At 53.3% G+C, this 19,438-nt stretch overlaps 1 protein-coding gene across 2 annotated transcripts in view; it reads left to right on the plus strand.

The window, feature by feature from the left end:
* The window catches only part of LOC122387607 (vascular endothelial growth factor receptor 1-like), a 43,680-nt gene extending 27,188 nt beyond the window's left edge, over positions 1-16,492 (plus strand). For both annotated transcript variants that reach the window (XM_043377947.1, XM_043377948.1), the window contains exons 8-26: positions 49-250; positions 457-609; positions 1,452-1,601; positions 2,003-2,172; positions 2,375-2,543; positions 2,754-2,927; positions 3,227-3,379; positions 3,584-3,717; positions 3,993-4,262; positions 4,513-4,663; positions 5,112-5,336; positions 7,259-7,360; positions 7,740-7,809; positions 9,416-9,606; positions 10,614-10,876; positions 11,293-11,450; positions 11,698-11,857; positions 12,042-12,246; positions 15,066-16,492. In XM_043377947.1, coding sequence (XP_043233882.1) covers positions 49-250; positions 457-609; positions 1,452-1,601; positions 2,003-2,172; positions 2,375-2,543; positions 2,754-2,927; positions 3,227-3,379; positions 3,584-3,717; positions 3,993-4,262; positions 4,513-4,663; positions 5,112-5,336; positions 7,259-7,360; positions 7,740-7,809; positions 9,416-9,606; positions 10,614-10,876; positions 11,293-11,450; positions 11,698-11,857; positions 12,042-12,246; positions 15,066-15,427 — 3,462 coding nt within the window. In that variant the 3' untranslated portion in view covers positions 15,428-16,492. The remainder of the gene's footprint in view (positions 1-48; positions 251-456; positions 610-1,451; positions 1,602-2,002; positions 2,173-2,374; positions 2,544-2,753; positions 2,928-3,226; positions 3,380-3,583; positions 3,718-3,992; positions 4,263-4,512; positions 4,664-5,111; positions 5,337-7,258; positions 7,361-7,739; positions 7,810-9,415; positions 9,607-10,613; positions 10,877-11,292; positions 11,451-11,697; positions 11,858-12,041; positions 12,247-15,065) is intronic.
* Positions 16,493-19,438: the final 2,946 nt, after the last annotated feature.

Raw genomic sequence — 19,438 nt, forward strand, 5'->3', positions numbered from 1 at the left:
TCCCTCTGTGACCCCCTGTGACCCGTCTGTGACCCTCCCTGCCCTCAGACGGGCCGTATCGTCCAGCTGGAGCAGCAGGTGGAGCAGAACTCTGTGGTGCCGGGCGGCCAGGACCCGACCGCGGCCTCGCACGACCTGCGCCGCCTGCTGGTCACCGACACACGGGTCGAGGACGAGGGCTACTACACGTGCCACGTGCGCGACCAGAACGGACACGAGAACTCGCGCCAGGAGTTCGTGCCCATCCAGGGTGAGCACTGAGCGCCCGGCCGCGCCGCCGCGGGGAGGGCGCAGCGGGGTGTGGGCAGCCACAGCGGTGTAACTATAGACTGGGGCTGCAGTCGTGCTTCCAATATATCGCCCGGCGTTGACATGCCTTGGTACCTCGCCGCTGCGTGCCCATGTGCCTCCGCTGCCGTCCTGCGCTGCTCACGCGTTGTGCCCCGGTCCTTTCAGATCGGACCGGCGCCAGCGTGCAGCTGCAGACGGACACCACCAAGTTCGTCACCAGGACCGGCGAGCTGTTGAAGATCGTGGTGTCGATCAGCGCTAGCCCACTGCCAGAGGTCATCTGGTACGACCCCGAGGGAGAGGAGATCGTCAACCAGGGTAAGGCTCGTCAATTTGCAAATCCCTGTGGAGGAAAACGTGACTTGAAAAGAGCCCCAGGTAGATTTTCGTTGGAAAGCAGTAACTTTTGACGAGGTAGTCGCAGTAGCTGTAAGTAAACTGTAACGAAGTAAGTTATCAGTTAGGTGATGGGTTAATACGATTATGAACGGGAAAGGCAACTGAGCTGCGAATGTTAGATCTCGTGCACGGTGCATACTCGTCAATATGGACGATACATGTTGGATCGTTTCAGCCTTTTATGTGGCAGCATTGCTGTATGTGTCTGACCCTCTGTCTGTCAGTGTGTCAGTGTGTTTGTTTGTCAGTGGTCTGACCCTCTGTCTGTCAGTGTGTCAGTGTGTCTGTTTGTCAGTGGTCTGACCGTCTGTCTGTCGCTCTGTGGCAGCTCTGAAGTACTCTGTGTTGGTGCGGACCGATGACCCTCTGTCTGTCAGTGTGTCTGTTGGTCAGTGGTCTGACCCTCTGTCTGTCATTGTGTCAGTGTGTCTGTTTGTCAGTGGTCTGACCGTCTGACCGTCTCTCTGTGGCAGCTCTGAAGTCTCTGTTGTGGTGCGGCCCGATGACCCTCTGTCTGTCAGTGTGTCTGTTTGTCAGTGGTCTGACCCTCTGTCTGTCATTGTGTCAGTGTGTCTGTTTGTCAGTGGTCTGACCGTCTGACCGTCTCTCTGTGGCAGCTCTGAAGTCTCTGTTGTGGTGCGGCCCGATGACCCTCTGTCTGTCAGTGTGTCTGTTTGTCAGTGGTCTGACCCTCTGTCTGTCAGTGTGTCAGTGTGTCTGTTGGTCAGTGGCCTGACCGTCTGTCTGTCGCTCTGTGGCAGCTCTGAAGTACTCTGTGGTGGTGCGGCCCGATGACACGATCCTGCAGATCTTCGACCTCTCCCTGGAGGACATGGGAGAGTACCGAGTGGTGGCCACCAGTCCCGACGGAAACGCCACCGACTCGCTGGTGTTCGACGTCACCGTGCAAGGTCAGTGACCGGTCACCGGCCGGGCGGCGCTGGAGGTCGACTAGCAGCGGGCTCAAGGAATCCCTCCGGTCTCTGAGATGTTTGTTGTGTGACTTATTGAGTTCATTGTGGTGTATAAGCATCAATCGTGTTATTTGTGACAGAGGTCATGAAGTCCCCATCTCTTGCTCTGACGTGCGGGTCCTCATATCCTATCCTGACCTGCTTCCACGTGGCCCTGACCTTACTCTGATCTGCGTTGGCCCACTGCGACGCGCCCTGCCACTACCCTCAACTGACTGGCCTGCCGTGCTCCCACCCTGACCTTGCTGTGCCCTGTCCCAAGTGGCGCTGCCGCTGTCACTGTCGGCCTTATCCTGCCCTGCCCTGACGCACACTAACCTGTTGTTCTCTGCCCCCAGCGGCGCCGTCGGTCAGTGTCGGCTCGAACCAGCTGTTCTTCCCGGTCGGCGAGGAGGTGTCGTTACTGTGCTCGGCCACCGGCTGGCCGGCGCCCGTCGTCGGCTGGGAATTTGCCGCCTGCGCCACCCGGCACCAGTGCCAGGTCGTCCAGGACTTTGACGACGTCAGGGTACGTCCGTGAACATACATGAGGAGTGGTGGCGAGAGAGCCAAAGACGCTACACAGGGGCGCTGCCGTGGGGGGGGGGGGGTGCTGTTCGGTGACTCCCTATAGCTTTGGCCGCTGTCCGGGGCTGACGACTAGTGTTGCCGACTGTTGTGTCACTGTAACTGCTGTGTCGTTGTGACCACGTCCCGCTGTGCTCCTACAGTACATCCAGACCAACGAGGAGCGGGAGAACCACAGCACCTCGCCGCAGCACAAGTGGCGCATCAAGAGCACGCTCTCACTCAAAGCCAAACAGTCGGGCATCTACCGGTGCCACGCCACCAACAAGTTCCCCACGTCGGCTGATGCGGACGCGCCATTCTTTGTCTCAGGTAAGCCACCGGACCAAAGCGAGGGCAGCCCGAACCCGAGTGAGGACCACTCGAATCAAAGTAAGGACCCAGAGAACCGATCGCCTGAGCACAGCTGCACATCGCCCTGTGCCGGTGGCCCTGCACGGTCGGTCGCGGCCGTCCGACCCTGACCGCTCTGCTGTCCCCCGCGGCCCGCACCCTGACCTCCCGCTCGGCTGTGTGCGGCAGACGTGGCGGGCGGGTTCGGCGTCCTGCCGAGCGCCTCTCAGCGTCAGGTGGTGGTCGGCGACAACGTCAACATCACCTGCGCCGGCAGCCGGTTCGCCTTCGACGGCCTGGAGACCATCAGCTGGCTGCGCGAGATGGAGGGCGGCCTGCTGCTGCCCGTCACAGACGCAAAAGGTCGGTGGACGGTAGGAAGGACAGACAGACAGGGGACGGACTGTGGAGTGACAGCCACGGTCAGTAGACGGACAGAGACCGATGGTCAGTGGACAGGGAACGGACAGAGAACGGACTGGAGGCGGACTGGGACGGACAGAGACCGATGGTCAGTGGACCGACAGGGACGGGCTGGGGCAGTGACAGGGGTGACATTTACCAACAGTCGTCTTATTTCACACGACCCTGGTGTAACCGCTGATGAACCGCTATCAGCTGTGTAACTGGTGCGCTGCGCCCGTTTCTGTTCTTGTGAGTAGGTATCCGTGTAGCGGTCGACCAGACGATGTATTCCTACCAGAAGACCCTGGTGCTCACCGACATCCAGGCAGACAAGTCGGGCCGCTACGTCTGCTCCGGCACCAACGTCTCGGGCGGCAAGAACACCACCGACAGACTGGTGACCGTCAAAGGTGGGTGTATTGATCGGCTGGTGACCGTCAAAGGTGGGTCCACCGGTTGGTGACTGTCAAAGGTGGTCTTTCTATGTCAATGGCGAGTCCACGCTCCACCGTCCGGCCTTACCGACCGTCATATTGTCATGTGAAGCATTTCTGTCCCTGATGTGGTCCCGCTGCTGTCGTCTACTGACCTGTCCTTTGGACTATCTTCTGCAGCGAGCGCCAGTCCGCGGTTCCTGTCCGACTCGAACATGGACAAGTCAGCGACTCTGACGTTCGAGGAGGGGACGCGGGGAGAGCTGAACTGCACCGTCTCCGGTCTGCCGCCGCCCACAGTCGTCTGGAGCAAGGTGAGACCGCGGGACCAGCGGGACCAACGGGACCGCAGACTGCGGACCAGCGGGACCACATACCGCGGACCAGCAACCCCAGAAAGAGCGGAACCAGCGAGTTGTGGGATCAGGGGAAGACACGATATAAGAACTGAGGACTGTTGAGCCGAGTTAACGTGACCGGGTCTCTTCGCGCTCTCCTCATATCCGAGCGATCTGCCTATCCTTTCTAAGCAGCAGCTGAGCGGTCAATCTCTCCCAGAATGTTGTTACATGACGTGATCGCCCCGCAGGACGGCGAGCGTCTGCCGGTGGCTGAGGCCGGCCGGGTGCGCGTCAGCGAGGACGGCCAGCGGCTGCTGATCACGGCCGCCATCTCGGACGACGCCGGCACCTACCAGTGCCGGGCACAGAACCGGGTGGGCGCCGTGACCGGGTCAGCCACCGTCGACGTGCCCGGCGGCGGCGCCAACGTCGGACTGATCGCCGGCATCACCGGCTTCATGCTGCTGCTGCTCATCGCGCTGGCCGCCTGCCTCGTCTGGAAGACCAAACAGCAGAAGGTCAGCGGCCGATCTCTGCTCGGGGCATCGCTGGTGTGTGTGTTTCGGGTGAAGGACGGCTGGTTTCTGAGCTCGCTATGTGCAGAGTATGTATGACTATGTGTATTATCAGAAGCTTCCGTGGCGGTTACACAGACTAATCATATACACAGGTTATCATAAACCGCAGTTAGTATAAACCTCTAGCGTTGACCTTGTATAGGTACCGGTGCGCTGACCCTGAGGCTGACCGTGTTTCCGCGGGCGACAGAACCTGCAGCAGCGGCTGACCAAGACGGAGCTGGAGGCCTTCACCAACGGGCGGATGGCTCAGTTCAACCCGAACATGCCGATCGACGAGCAGGCCGAGCTGCTGCCCTACGACGCCGAGTGGGAGTTCCCCAAGGAGAAACTCATCCTAGGTGAGTTCGAGCGCCGCGCAGTTCGGCCCGGGACGCTGCACAATCAGGGCACACCCCGTGTGAGTGTACCGGCCCAACTTTCCTACCGGCTTGTTTTCCTTCCCAGGTGCGTTTTGCTCCCATTGGAATGAGCTGCATGCTGTCGAGGTGTATGTGTTTTCATCTGAGGAAACTTCCTCTGCCCAGTGTCTGCCTCTGAGAACGACACACGCGCCGTATCGTACGATCTTTTGCGATCTTGTTCTCTCGTTTTGTCCTGTTCCTTGTTCCGTTCTGTCGGACTGATCTATGTTTACCTGATAATGTCCTGCCGTCTTCTGTCTTGACATTTGACGGTTTTCTGTCCTGACTCCTGACCCGGTAGTACCAGCGCACAGGTCGTCAGATTGGCTCGGGCCGGCCTCTGACGATTCCCCGACCTGACCCACCCGTCCGCGGCCCGCCGCAGGGCGCCAGATCGGCTCGGGCGCGTTCGGCCGGGTGGTGAAGGCGGAGGCGATCGGCCTGACGCCCGGCGAGGAGCGCACCACGGTGGCCGTCAAAATGCCAAAGTCCGGCTCGGACCCCAACCAGATCCGCTCCATGATGGCCGAGCTGAAGATCATGATCCAGCTGGGGAAGCACCTGAACGTGGTGAACCTGCTCGGAGCCGTCACCAAACACGCCGTGGACGGTAGGGCCGAGAGAGGGTCGTTTTCCGGGGTCCGGGGCGGCCTGTCGCCGTCATAAAATAATTACGGCTGGTTTGACAGTCCAACAGATATGAAATCATTCAGAGACTGCCAACAACTTGAAACAGGGAGATGCTAATGCTTCGTTATTGTCGTTTGCCGTATGTACAATTGTTCAGCGTTATGACAAGGTCTGATTTGTGGTGGGTTCGCGCCAAGTCTCGCTGGACTAAGCAGACATTTCTTGATGGGCGCCGTATAACAGGTTAAATGAAAAAAATAAGTGGTAAAATTTACAATACCTTCCTTGTACCGTAAAGTGGGGCTATTTGAGACAGTGGGGCTATTTGAGACAGTAAGGTAGTGGTTTAGTAAAATCGCTGTAAAATGAAAACCGTTTGATGTTTTTTCGTCATTTTTGCTTAGGCTGACGTGGAATTGAACAGTGAATGCTCGGAATAACTTTTTTTGAAAATTTCGAAAAGTTCTGAAAGAAATTTGGCATAAAATACGAAATACAGAAAAACACTTAATTTAAGTTGCTCGAAAAGGACCCCTACCTGCAGCTTAACAGAGTTGAAATTTTGATAGCTTTGCCACTGGATCTATCGTTACTACCGTTTTACTTATAGGCTAACCACATTTATCATGAAAATATTATATATTGTTAGCGGTACTGCCGATTACGTAACCCATTGTCTCAGAATCCCGATGATGCCCACCTGGTCAAACCTCAACGGATATGCCAAATAGCTGATGATAATGGTGATGCGATGCACCCGAGAAGACCTACCGCCATCTACCTGAGTGCATCGAACGTTCGACATAAGCAGCGCCGGTGAATCGGTCATGGTCATAAACGTGCAGTGGGTTCATAGTAGGTACTTTTAGCAGCAAGCAATATTTACATGTTCGTTTTATAACATAATGACCCTTTAGCTGGTGACCAAACTAGTTATTCTGATGAATATGTGCTTAAAATGTGTTTCATCAGTCACTGACTCAGTCGACAATCAACATATGTCTACATAGGTTGACCAAAAAAACACCATTGAAGGCTACTTAACACATGAACGTACTGTTAGATGAGCCTATCCAAGTACTTGATGTGGTAGGGTAACCGGCCAATTGATGCAGCACGCAGCGATCGAGGAAAATCGGCATAAAATCAAAACCGTTTAACATTTTTTTTTGTTGTTTCTTCGCATGGAGATGTACAATGGAACAAGCAATCATGCAGACCATTCACTTAAATGTTTTTGGGAAACCCGGGAAACCCTTTGCCTTGTTTCATTCATTACGGTGTGCTTCATAAGCTAGCAAGCCTGTCTCAAATAGCCCCACCGGCTTTCGGTATAACTGTTTTCACGTCACCAGGGCTATACACAAAAACTTACTTTCAAAATTTTACTGTCGTTGACTTTAAAATAGTCCTTGATGATGATCCTGTCATTTTGAAAGTTTAGGGTCACATCATATTATGATAACCTTAGCATAAAGTGATGCAATTTTATACCCTATCGAAATGAAGTGCTCTACGAAAAAGGGAAAGATTGAATATAAAGGACATGTAACAGTCTTTGCAAAAACAATTTTTGCCAAAATGATCAAAATTTAATTTCCAATTGTATGGCGTTTAAAAAATTATCTCTAGCGTGACCGATTTTCTTCAATTTCTTTCCAACTAAAACTGTCTCAAATAGCCCCACCCTATGGGGCTATTTGAGACAGGCTTTAATTAAACAAATAGCCTTAGTCATTATCACCAGCTGAACCAAAATGCACCTATATGAAAGAGTTCACAGAGAACTACATTTTTGCACTTTACATGCTATAAGAAATATGAACCGTTTTGAAGAGAGAGGCCAAAGACTGTAAAATCCGTTTCAAATAGCCCCACTTTACGGTATATGTGTATTTTCAGGCGAGTTTATGGTGATGGTCGAGTATTGCCGACATGGTAACCTGCACCAGTACCTGCAGCGGCACAAGACCTGCTTCATCGACCAGGTGGACCCGATTACCGGTGAGCCGTCCTGAAACGGAAACTCGGCCGCCGTCCTGAAACCGTCCTGTGGCGGGGGGGGGGGGAGGGGGGCATTATAGTAGCGGGACAATGACGCAGTCCCCAGTCAGTGACTGGTGTGCGGTCGGTATTATGGCTGACTCAGTTCCCATATTTGTATTGACGGAAGCAGACAACTCAGCAATACACCGTGGCTATTATGTGTTCTTAAGTCATAGCGAGTAAAAACTTACCGTCAGGGTTAAATGGGGATAAAAAAGAATGTACTGTCAGAAATCGCACACGCACACGCCGAACACTCCGAATACAACCACACCACGGTCAGTCTGCGGTGGGAGGCGGTGCCGCGACTGACGCGCTCCTTCTGACACCTCCCCAGGGGAGTACGACGCCAGTCTCGGAGAGGAGGAGTACGAGGCCGCCATGGCCGGCGGCGCCGTCAGTGAAAAGTGAGTCGCCATACCGGGCCGTAAGGGTCACCGAGCGCGGGCTGAAGGCATCTCGTGTGTTAACGGTTGTGCGTAAACTTCCTGGCGGCCTCTTTTGTTTTTTTTTATACTTTTTTGTTTGGGATTTTACATTCACTTCTTATTTCGATAGCGATTATTTCAGTACTTTTCCTGGGATCAAAACACTCAGTCAGACCACTTCATTAGCTACTGTGCATGTTGTGCGATGCCTTGGCTTTTATTTGAGCTTTTGCATGTAACCTCTTCACTTAGATTGCCGCTTTTTAGACGCTTCGCATGGCATGAGCAACTGAGCACGTCAACGACAGGTCCTGTGGGCTTTGTTGCTATAACATAAAATGAATTATTTATTACTCCATGATGATAAATAAGCGGCAAAAGGTATAGGTACTTGTGATAGCCTATCAGCGCTGGAAAAAATTAAAAGTTGTCAGACATGTTGAGCATTTTCTCCGCGCAACCTTCTAATGCTTCATCCTTCGTTGCTACTTTATTGGTAACTAAATATTGTTGCACATTTTGATTAAACAGAGGTCTCTAACCGACTAAATTGAATTTGTGTGTATCTAATTGTATGTCTACAACCGTATACTAAATTGTATGTAATGAAATGTACCTCATTGAATTACGGATTTTTACCTTGTGTGACAGCTTCGGTTCTGACAAGGGGGTGGGGGAGGAAGGGGGGGGGGGGGTGAAGTACCTACTTATTATACTGTGTCATGTGAATGAGTTTGCGGTTCTTGTTCCGTTCAGTTTAGCTGCTGGGGCACATGCTCCTTTTCCTCATTTTTATTTGAATGTTCGACCCGGAAACCCAGCAGTGCAACAAATCAATTACCTACATAATGAAGATACAAATTTGATATCCACATGATATGCACCATGCGATGTCTAATAAAAAGATGAAGGAGTGTCAACTAAAAGGCGTATTCGGCTATTCGTAGCAAGATAGTTGCATGCCGATATTTGATGAATTTCTGACAAAAATTATTTCTGAAGTAGGTATGCATACCCTCGCGAACGTTTCCGGGATTTCGTATAATAAAACCCCGGTTTCTCGTTCTTTATGAGAATGCACCGTGCACCAGAACTGCTTCACGTAGTAGGTACTTAAAATTGAGGTGAAGTCTGAAACACGTTTGCCAATTGCTAAATGTTTTATGCCAAATGAGACTGTCTTTTACGTCGCGCACATTTTCCAAGCTTAAGTGTAATGCCCAAGGCCAAGCCCTAAATCTTCATAGTGTGTTGGGTACATACCTACACCGTCTTTAACATAAGCAGAGGTCCAGAGCCGAAAGTAAATGTAAGACCGTTGACCTCCTGCTGAAGTAGGTGGTAAATGTATAGGAGTTACCCGGCCCTGTTCTGCGGTAGGACGGCCTCCGCCGCGGCGCGGTCCCCTCACGTCCCAGTTCGTCAGTGCACCGCCTGTGACGACCGGCCAATCGGTCTGTGGCGTCCCCGGCCCGCATGCCCTGTCCATGACCGTGTAAGCCCCGTCCCCGACCCCCGACCCGAGCCCGGCGCGGTGCGGTGTCCAGCTTTGGTGCGTAGTCGGCTCACTAACGCCATCTGTCAGCACGCCGCTTAACCTGGCGGGCGGCGGCGGCGGCGACCTGCGCCGGGCCGGCAACCGGCTCACCCTGGCGTCCTGCGACAGCCTCTACAAGACGCCGCGCTGCAACAGCACCGCCTCCAGCATCCACAGCGCCGGCTACAACACGGACATGACGGCCGTGGACTCGGTCTGCCTCAGCCCCGGCGCCACAGGTCAGTTCCCTCAGTGGATCGCCCGGCGCCACAGGTCAGTTCACAGTGTCCCCCGGCACCACAGGTCAGTTCACAGTGTCACAGGTCAGTCACAGTGTCCCCGGCGCCACAGGTCAGTCACAGTGTCCCCGGCGCCACAGGTCAGTTCACAGTGTCGCCCGTCGCCACAGGTCAGCACTGTGTCACAGTGTCCCCCGGCGCCACAGGTCAGTTCACAGTGTCCCCCGGCGCCACAGGTCAGTCACAGTGTCCCCGACGCCATAGGTCAGTTCACAGTGTCACAGGTCGGTCCCCCGGCGCCACAGGTCAGTTCACAGTGTCACAGTATCCCCCGGAGCCACAGGTCAGTCACAGTGTCACAGGCTGGTCCCCCGGCGCAACAGGTCAGTTCACAGTGTCGCCCGGCGCCACAGGTCAGTTCACAGTGTCCCCGGCGCCACAGGTCAGCCACAGTGTCCCCGGCGCCACAGGTCAGTTCACCCAGCGCTAAATGTGAGTCAGCGCTTCACCGCAGCCCTGACTGACAGCATAGTGTCACAGTTGAAGCCCGGTCTGTCCTGTGACACTGTAGTAGTACCAGTCCTTGTGTCACAGATCGCCAGTGCCAACTCCCCGGCAGTATCAGTGTCGGTTTCACAACTGAGTCGTTCTGACTCTGTCGGTTCTACCTTCCCGGATTCCAATAGAAATCCTGGTAGTTCCACAGAACGGATCTTTCCTGTAATGTCGGTGTCGGTTTCACAGTCCCGGCGTCCTTCCACTGTCCCGTCCCGTCACGAGACAGGCTCACAGATGGTCAGATTTCACTTCTCATTTCATCGTAGCATCGACCTGAACTTGGTGCCACTGTGCTATCCATAGTATGGCAGGAGGCTCCTTATTGGGATGTTCATTTTGTGCGATGCTCGATAGACTATTTTGCGCGTTGTGTTGTGGTGACCTGTCTGACCCAGCCCTGGCACCCCTGTGTGACCTCTCTGACCTCTGACCTGCGCGCCGGCCGGCAGGTGGTGAGGACAGCCTGGGCGTGCCTCGGCTGAACACGGGCGCCAGTGTGCGGCCCCGTCGTGTGCCCCTCACCACGCGCGACCTGCTGCGCTGGAGCTACCAGGTGGCACGCGGCATGGAGTACCTGGCCTCGCGCAAACTGCTGCACGGAGACCTGGCCGCCCGGAACATCCTGCTCGCAGAGAACAACATCGTCAAAATATCCGACTTCGGACTGTCGCGGGACATCTACAAGACCAGGGACTACCGGAAGAAAGGCAAGGTGGGTCCGCTGGCGGCGCGGCCGGCTGTCGGCACAGTGCAGTGGTGGTTTGGGACCGAAAAGAGCTGATGCCGTTTTATCATTCTTTTAGCGTGTGTACTGAGCCTTGCACGTGATTATCGGTTTAACTCGAGTATGACTCAGAATTTTGATATTTGTATTAGAGTACGTTTTCTGCACACCGTCTGGAATAGCGGACGCTGCCTGGCACAGTCGGCCACTCCTGACTCTAGTGTTGGCGCGGCGGGCGGCCCGGCGGTGAACGCTGTGACCTGTGACCTCTGACCGGGTCAGCGCCGCCACCTGACCTCTGCCCGCTGCCCCCTGCGTCACAGGACCTGCTGCCCTGTGACCTGTGACCTCTAACCGAGTCACCGCCGCCACCTGACCTCTGCCCCCTGCCCGCTGTGTCACAGGGCCTGCTGCCCGTCAAATGGATGGCGATCGAGTCGATCCAGGAGTCCATCTTCTCCACCCAGTCTGACGTCTGGGCGTTCGGCGTCGTCATGTGGGAGTTCTTCTCGCTCGGCGCCTCGCCCTACCCCGGCATGGAGTACGACGTCAACTTCGTCCGGTAGGCGGCGCTCCCTGAGTGACAGGGAAACAAACACTCTTTGCCTGCGGGTTTCAGTCTTATCACAGCCCCTGCATAATAATAATAATGTGCATAAACTAAGTGATATACCAATATCGCGATACGCCAGCCCGCTTACCGTCCGCGCCTTTCTGTGGTGCCCGGTGAGCGTGCTTCCCTCCCCCCCCCCCGCCACCCCTCGCGGCCCACTGACGCCCCCCCCCCCCCCCACCGCCCGGCTGTTTAGGAGGCTGCGGGACGGGTACCGCATGGAGCGGCCCAAGTTCGCGCCCCAGGCCGCCTACAAGCTGATGCTCGAGACGTGGAAGGAGTCTCCGGGCGACCGGCCCAGCTTCACAGAGCTGGCAGAGAAGATCGGACACTCACTGGAGGAGCGCATCAAGGAGGTCAGTGACCCGGCGGCGAGAGGTCAGTGACCCGCCGGTGACGGAAGGGTGGGGGTCAGCGACCCATGGGTCCACCACCCGGGATGAATGACGAATTAAGACAAAATCCAATCGAATGGCTTTCTTCAAACCCACCTCGCAGGCCACTGCCACTCCACACAGCTGACACTGCCTTCCTCGACAGGAGTACATGCTGCTCAACGAGCCGTTCAGGGACCTGAACAGCGACTACTTTGCGCGGCGGACCGACTACGTGAACACACTGGCCAGCCCCGACTATGTGAACGTGACGAGGGAGCAGGAGGCGCCGCCAGGCGATGAGAGGAAGCCGGCCTACGTCAACATGGACCCGCAGCGGCAGACAGCCGCCTACCGGGCCAGCCGGGCGGGTCAGTACTCAGTGGGGAGTCTGGGCTGGCTGGGAGTCAGGGTACCGGGAGGTCAGTGAGCCGGGTCAGCCACTTGGGGGCCAGCCGGGCAGGTCAGCTGTTCCGTCAGGGTCAGGGTAGCTGGGTGTCAGTGGTACCGCGCTAGGTCACGGGTACAGTGGTATCGGGCAGGTTGGTACGCAGTGGGGAGTCAGAATTAAAGGAAGACTGCCACCTTCAAAAAGTTTTCTCAGATCGGCCTATGATTTATTCCCTGGACAAAACAAAATTTTAGAATTCACCTGACAAAGTATCATCACGTGAATCGCGAAAAAATTATCGATTATCATACAATTATCAATCGGTTAATGTCTAGCGACAATGTTTACACATCACTAGACTTCAAGGTCATAAGATTATTACATTTTATTTGAAAAAGTAAGGTATTTTATGATTTACTAATATATGATTTCATAAGAAATTGGCCATGTTTAATTTATTTTGCATTTAACTTCGTAAAACATTTAAAAATCATGGCTCATTTGGAATGGGTCTGGCCCATGTTAAACCCCATTTCCCACACTTTTTTTGGAAAAAAATGAACTACTGAATATATAAGTTTAACTTTTATTTTGACACTCCAAAATTCTTCTCTGATCTCGAAACAATCAAAGTTTTGACATATATTTGCCAAAAGATTAGAAAATTCATGTTACAAAGTTATCGATAAACAGTAGAGATGTCAGTTTTCTTGGACTAAAAAAATGGCATCAAACTGAACTTTGGTCTCCGATTTCTCGCAAACGGGTTCGAATTTCGGAAAACCGACTTCAGTCTGGGACATAGGTGGCTCAGCTCTAGTGAAAACCGTTTTGTGAAAAAATGGTGGCAGTCTACCTTTAAAGGTAGACTGCCACCAAAGGTACCTGGGTGTCTGCTCGTCTATCTCCGTCCCTCCTATTTCTCCCTCCCTCTCTCTTTCCGTCCCCTCTCTCTCTCTCTCTCTCTCTCTCTCTCTCTCTCTCTCTCTCTCTCTCGCATGTGCTTGCTTAGGAACTCTGTCACACGTCCCTTCTCTACCCTAAAAAGACGTATTGTTAAAAGATGTTAGATTGTACACCCGATGTAGGGTAGGGTGGGGTAATTTGAACATGTGGGGCAATTTGAACATAGTGTGAATAACAGAAAATTGCGGAAAATCCATAAGTGCCATGACAATAAGACCAATGAGAGAAATTATCGTAACTAAAAGGGCTATCATATGAACGGGGTTTAAAGTTTCAGGGAATGAAGATGTTGACGTACAGTGTAAAAAATCCATTTCGCAAGGAAAAACGCCTAACAACACGTCATTGCAACTTCATTGCAGCGCAAAATCTTGCTTTGCTAGCGCCTAATACGCAACGGCTTTTGTTGTATAATGACCTAATCAGTGCCGTAAATCCAAGAAATTTGCTTTTGAACCCTGTTTTTTAAAATGGCAAAATAACTTTTAGCGTGGGGTAATTTGAACATAGTGTGAGAATTTGAATGAAAACAGGGATAGCTCCGAAACAACAACGCTCCCAGTTTTTTTTTTGCCAATATTTTCGACCCAAGGCAGTAGCAGATAAGTGATGCCAGTTTTAGAAAATTTACGTCTAATATCCGTCTAATGTCCGGCATTTTTGTTGATTTTCCGTCCAAAAATGTTTAAGTCAACTATTTGTCCAAATATATCCAAAAATTATGCAGCTATCAACACTCAAAACCGTCATTTATATCGCTTATCATGTAATTTTACCAGCCGAAAAGTGTTCATTATATTGAGAGCTTAACAAGCTTTCCATTCGCCAATCAATGCTATGCACGATTACTTTATAAAAAGCGCTGAAGTGTAGCAAGCCATCGTCCAATGTTGTCCAGTCTGCTACCTTTGTCCAACCAATTCCGAATTGGACATTGGACAAAATCAGAACTCCAAATGTCCAGGTTTCGATTGGCACCACTTTAACAGATGTAGTACGGTTGGGAGAGTTTTTATCGAACAAAAATGATAGACGTTCTGTTAATTGAAGAGGGGCGAATTCTGTCAACTGACCGGTGTGCAGCGTGCAGATATTGATACTCTGCAACTGTTATTTTTGCTGTTGTGTTGATTTTTCAAGTGAAGGTATGTTTAGAATTGTTCTGCCTATTTGTTTATGGGTCAAACAACATCGGTGCTGGCAAGACTATCGTTTTTATGACAGGTAAAGGCAGCATGTTCAAATTACCCCACGGTGGGGCAATTTGAACACACCGTGACTTGGTGGAGAAGTGAGGCTATGCTATTCAAGGTATGCTCGGCTCGTCCAAAAATGAGGCTTGCATGGTGAAAGCAAGTGACACTTGCGCTACTGAAGCATTTTTTCTTCATCCAGGGTTGAACTGGAATTTGGTACAACGGAGAAGACGTAAAAATATGTTCAAATTACCCCACACTACCCTATCTCTTTCAGCGATGATTGAATCAGAAACGCTCAGGCTCCCGGACTCCCGCGCCAGGCATGTCTGTGTATATGCGTGTCTGGTGTGCTGTCCTGGTTGTCTGTGAGCCTGACGTACTGTGAGTGTGGTCCTGGTTATCTGTGAGACTTTGCTGCAACCCTGAGTCTGTCTCTGTGAGTCTGACGCCGCTGCGATACTGTGAGTCTGTGAGTCTGACGCTGCTGCTATCCTGTGAGTCTGTGAGTCTGACGTTGCTGCTATCCTGTGGGTCTGAGATAGCGGTATCAGCATGTGAGGCTGACGCCGCTGCGATCTTGTGAGCCTGTAAGTCTGAAGTGTCTGACGTTCACTGCGCTGTTGTGCGCGCGCAGAGGAGCCGGCCGGCGGCGCCCAGGCCGGCCCGGACGGCTACCTCATGATGACGCCGACCGTGGAGGGCGGCCCCGAGGGCGGCCGCATCTTCTCCCCCCGGCCCACGGCCGTCGTCAAGCCGTTCGACTTTCCGCACAGCGGCGGCGCCAACCACTTCTACAACCCGTCCTACGACAAGCCGGCCAAGGCGGGCTCGCGGCCGACCTCTGCCACGGCGGCGCCGCCTAGGGAGGACGAGGACCACTACCTCAGCCCGCGGCTACCGGAGGACGAGGACCACTACCTCAGCCCGCGGCTGCCCGAGGACCAGGACCACTACCTGGTGCCGAAGAACTTTGACGAGGGCGGCAGTCCCGTGTGAGGTGGCAGACGCGGCAGTGAGCGGTGGTGAAGTCAAACATTCCAGTCGAGATCTCGGCAACTGGCGACTGCTGTGAATTGTGATTGCCGGTGGACAGTGTCCACTGCCAGGCGCCACGGTTTTGGGTGATATCACTCGGATAAAGACAATACTTGGATGATGTGGAAAGTGTTAAATGATCAGCGCTTCTCCGCGTGTATGTGTGCGCTTGCAGGTATTTGCGTATGAGTTTTCCATGCTACAATGTGCCTATCCATGTGCCTTTTTGCGTTATTTTGTTCTGTAGGTATGTCATATTGTTTCTGTATTTCGTGTTGCATATTTTTTAATTGTAGGTATGTAATTCCGGCGTCTGAAGCTAGCTTTGAGGAACACGCCGCAAATTACTGTGTACGACATGTGATCATTCACGTTCTATGGAGATTGGGAACGTTGTTGTTGTCAATGTTCGATTTGGCGTGTCCGTCACTCGTTGAGATACTAGATGATGCAGCTCCCCCGCTCCGTGGAACGGAGCTCGCTAGACAGAGCGTCTCAAGGGGTGTCTCTCTCATAGCGCCTCGCGCTGCGCGGAACGGATCCGCCGAACGACGGAGCGTCTCACGCGACGGGAGCGGAGCCGGCGGGGCGGAGCGGAGCCGGCGGGACTGGGACGGAGCGGAGCCCGCGGGACGGAGCGCCTCGAGAAGTGTCTCTCACAGCGTCTCTCAGAGTCACCAGTGGATGGGGTCGGCAGTGTCACCAGCATTGTTCAACTACATAGGTAGTTCAACAAGTTTCCGTGAGGACAGCATGATTTATTCGATGTGCATGATAAAACACATTGCAAATATGAGATTTGCATCAAATATTTATTGCTTTGTAAACACTTGATGATTTTATTTCCACATTCCACAATGACCAGTGTCAGCGTATTATGTAGATGCATTGTATCATCGCCGACCAGTGAGTATTTATTGATTAGCGATTGAAAATGTTTTATATATTGTGCCATTTTATTGATTGTTTTATCAATTGCTCGTACATCATGTCATATGTGGCTTCCAATAAAAGTGCATCTCTTGCGTCACATTTTTGCAGCTTGGTTAGGTCAGAGGCTGGGTCACCAGGGCCTCGTTTCACTTAAAGCGAGTCAGTAACGTACGCCGGTTTTTGGGCATGTATTGCAAGCGCATGTGAAGGGACAAATTTATTTCCCCTTCTCCCTTCTGTTCTTGCTTGCAAGATAAATAAATTCAACGATTCAAACTATCGTCATCGCTTCACATGCACTTGCAATACAAGACCAAAAACCGGCGTCAGTTACGGACTCGCTTTATGAAACGAGGCCCAGGTTGCGTCAAATCATTCCTGCCCGTGATTCCTGAAATTTTTAATTCCTTCCCCTGCTGGTAACTTCTTCAAATTTTGCATGTAGGGCACAAGCACGAGTAAACAAAAGTTACCTTTCAAAAGTATATTTATTTCAAAGACTGATGATCGCGTTACAAGTAAAAGCAGCCAGCTGTTATCGACCGTCGTATACCTACCTATAGTTGTTTTCTCATTGTTATTCGCAAAGACCTATTCGTTAAACTGTGAACGATACTGGGAAAGTAGGTAGGTCCATACACAGCCATTCAATGTATGTTAACATGCACTCAAGTCCATCGGGCGTTTTTTTTTTTTTAGCGCCCGAATGTTTTTTTGAAGCTGATTCCGACGCCGTGATCTTTTCTGAAGTCCGAGCTGGCTCCCACGCCGACGCTGGCCGAGCCGTCGCGGGAGGTCCACACCCTGCGGCCGATCGCCGGCGGATTCAGGCCGCCACCGACGCCGTACTTGTTGTTGAGCGAGCCCGACGCCGCGTCCATGGCTGCCCGCCCCTTGTTGCCGCCGCCGCCGCCCTTACAGCCTCTGGCGACGGCGGCCAGTCCGAGGAGGGCCACCATCAGCAGCAGCGACAGCGGGAGCAGGCCGCGAGACATGGCGACCGAGGGAGCCGCGACGGCCGGCGGCACGGACTGTCGGCGGGGGAGGGGGCTCACTGTAACACGGGGCTGTCGGTGGAGGAGGGAGCTCACTGTAACAGGGGGCTGTCGGCGGGGGAGGGAGCTCACTGTAACACGGGACTGTCGGCGGGACGGACTGTCACTGTAACACGGGGCTGTCGGTGGGGGAGGGAGCTCACTGTAACACGGGACTGTCGGCGGGACGGACTGTCACTGTAACACGGGGCTGTCGGTGGGAGAGGGAGCTCACTGTAACACGGGACTGTCGGCGGGACGGACTGTCACTGTAACACGGGGCTGTCGGTGGGGGAGGGAGCTCACTGTAACACGGGACTGTCGGCGGGACGGACTGCCACTGTAACACGGGACTGTCGGTGGGGGAGGGAGCTCACTGTAACACGGGACTGTCGGCGGGACGGACTGTCACTGTAACACGGGGCTGTCGGGCTGTCGGTGGGGGAGGGAGCTCACTGTAACACGGGACTGTCGGCGGGGGAGGGAGCTCACGGTAACACGGGACTGTCGGTGGGGAGGGAGCTCACTGTAACACGGGGCTGTCAGTGGGGGAGGGAGCTCACGGTAACACGGGACTGCCGGCGGGAGGGAACTCACTGTAACACGGGACTGTCGGCGGGACGGACTGTCACTGTAACACGGGGCTGTCGGGCTGTCGGTGGGGGAGGGAGCTCACTGTAACACGGGACTGTCGGCGGGGGGAGGGAACTCACTGTAACACGGGACTGTTGGTGGGAGGGACTCACTGTAACGCGGGACTGTCGGTGGGGGAGGGAGCTCACTGTAACACGAGACTGTCGGTGGGAGGGACTCACTGTAACACGGGACTGTCGGCGGGACGGCACTGTCACTGTAACACGGGACTGTCGGTGGGGGAGGGAGCTCACTGTAACACGGGACTGTCGGCGGGACGGACTGTCACTGTAACACGGGGCTGTCGGTGGGGGAGGGAGCTCACTGTAACACGGGGCTGTCGGTGGGACGGACTGTCACTGTAACACGGGACTGTCGGCGGGGGGAGGGAACTCGCTGTAACGCGGGGGTGTCGGTGGGAGGGACTCACTAGGTAACACGGGACTGTCGGTGGGACGGTACTGTCACTGTAACACTGGACTGCCACTGTAGCACCGGACTGTCGTGTCGGTGGGGCAGCACTGTCACTGTAGCACGGGACTGTCGGCGGGAGGGGCGTCACTGTAACACGGGGCTGTCATTGTAACACGGGACTGTCACTGTAACACGGGACTGTCACTGTAACACGGTACTGTCACTGTAACACGGGACTGCCACTGTAACACGGGACTGTCGGTGGGAGGGACTCACTGTAACACGGGACTGTCACTGTAGCATGGGACTGTTACTGTAGCACGGGACTGTCAGCGGGAGGGACGTCACTGTTACATCGGACTGTCGGTGGAAATGCTAAAAAGTGCATGTCGCATGATGATACCGGTGTTGACAAACACGTACATACCTACCTATTCGAGTTGGCAAGCCTAAAATAATGCCAATATACAGTAGGGTTGTTCAAAAAAAACGAATTTTGGAAAAGTATACGGGCTCATGGCTCGTGTGGTGAGGTATTCTTTTCTGAGTCCAACGATGCCCTTTTTTCCGAAAAATATCAACTGCTTCATGCTCCCCAAATGGCTTGAAGAGGACCTTGTTACGCCCGGCGACCGGCCGGTGTCAATAAGGGCGAGAATTCGCCGCCGCGCGGGGGCGGAAGCGCCTTATTGACACCGCGCGCCACGACATCTACCGGGCGGCCGGCCGGACGGTGGGAGGGAATTAAAGGAAACAGTCCACTTTCCTGAAATCAGTATTTTGCTATTGATTTATGATTTTTTATGCTCAAAATAATCATGAAATAAAATAAAACCTTTTTGTAAAAACAATTATTTTCTTTATTTTAATATAGGGCGAACTATATTCTATGTAAAATAATGTTTGACGCGGAAGCTTATTACGCATTCACCAATCATATTGCGTAGCTCAAACCTAT

This window comes from Amphibalanus amphitrite, unplaced genomic scaffold (genome assembly GCF_019059575.1).
Source record: "Amphibalanus amphitrite isolate SeventyFive unplaced genomic scaffold, NRLGWU_Aamphi_draft 000291F_arrow, whole genome shotgun sequence".
Classification (NCBI taxonomy): domain Eukaryota; kingdom Metazoa; phylum Arthropoda; class Thecostraca; order Balanomorpha; family Balanidae; genus Amphibalanus; species Amphibalanus amphitrite.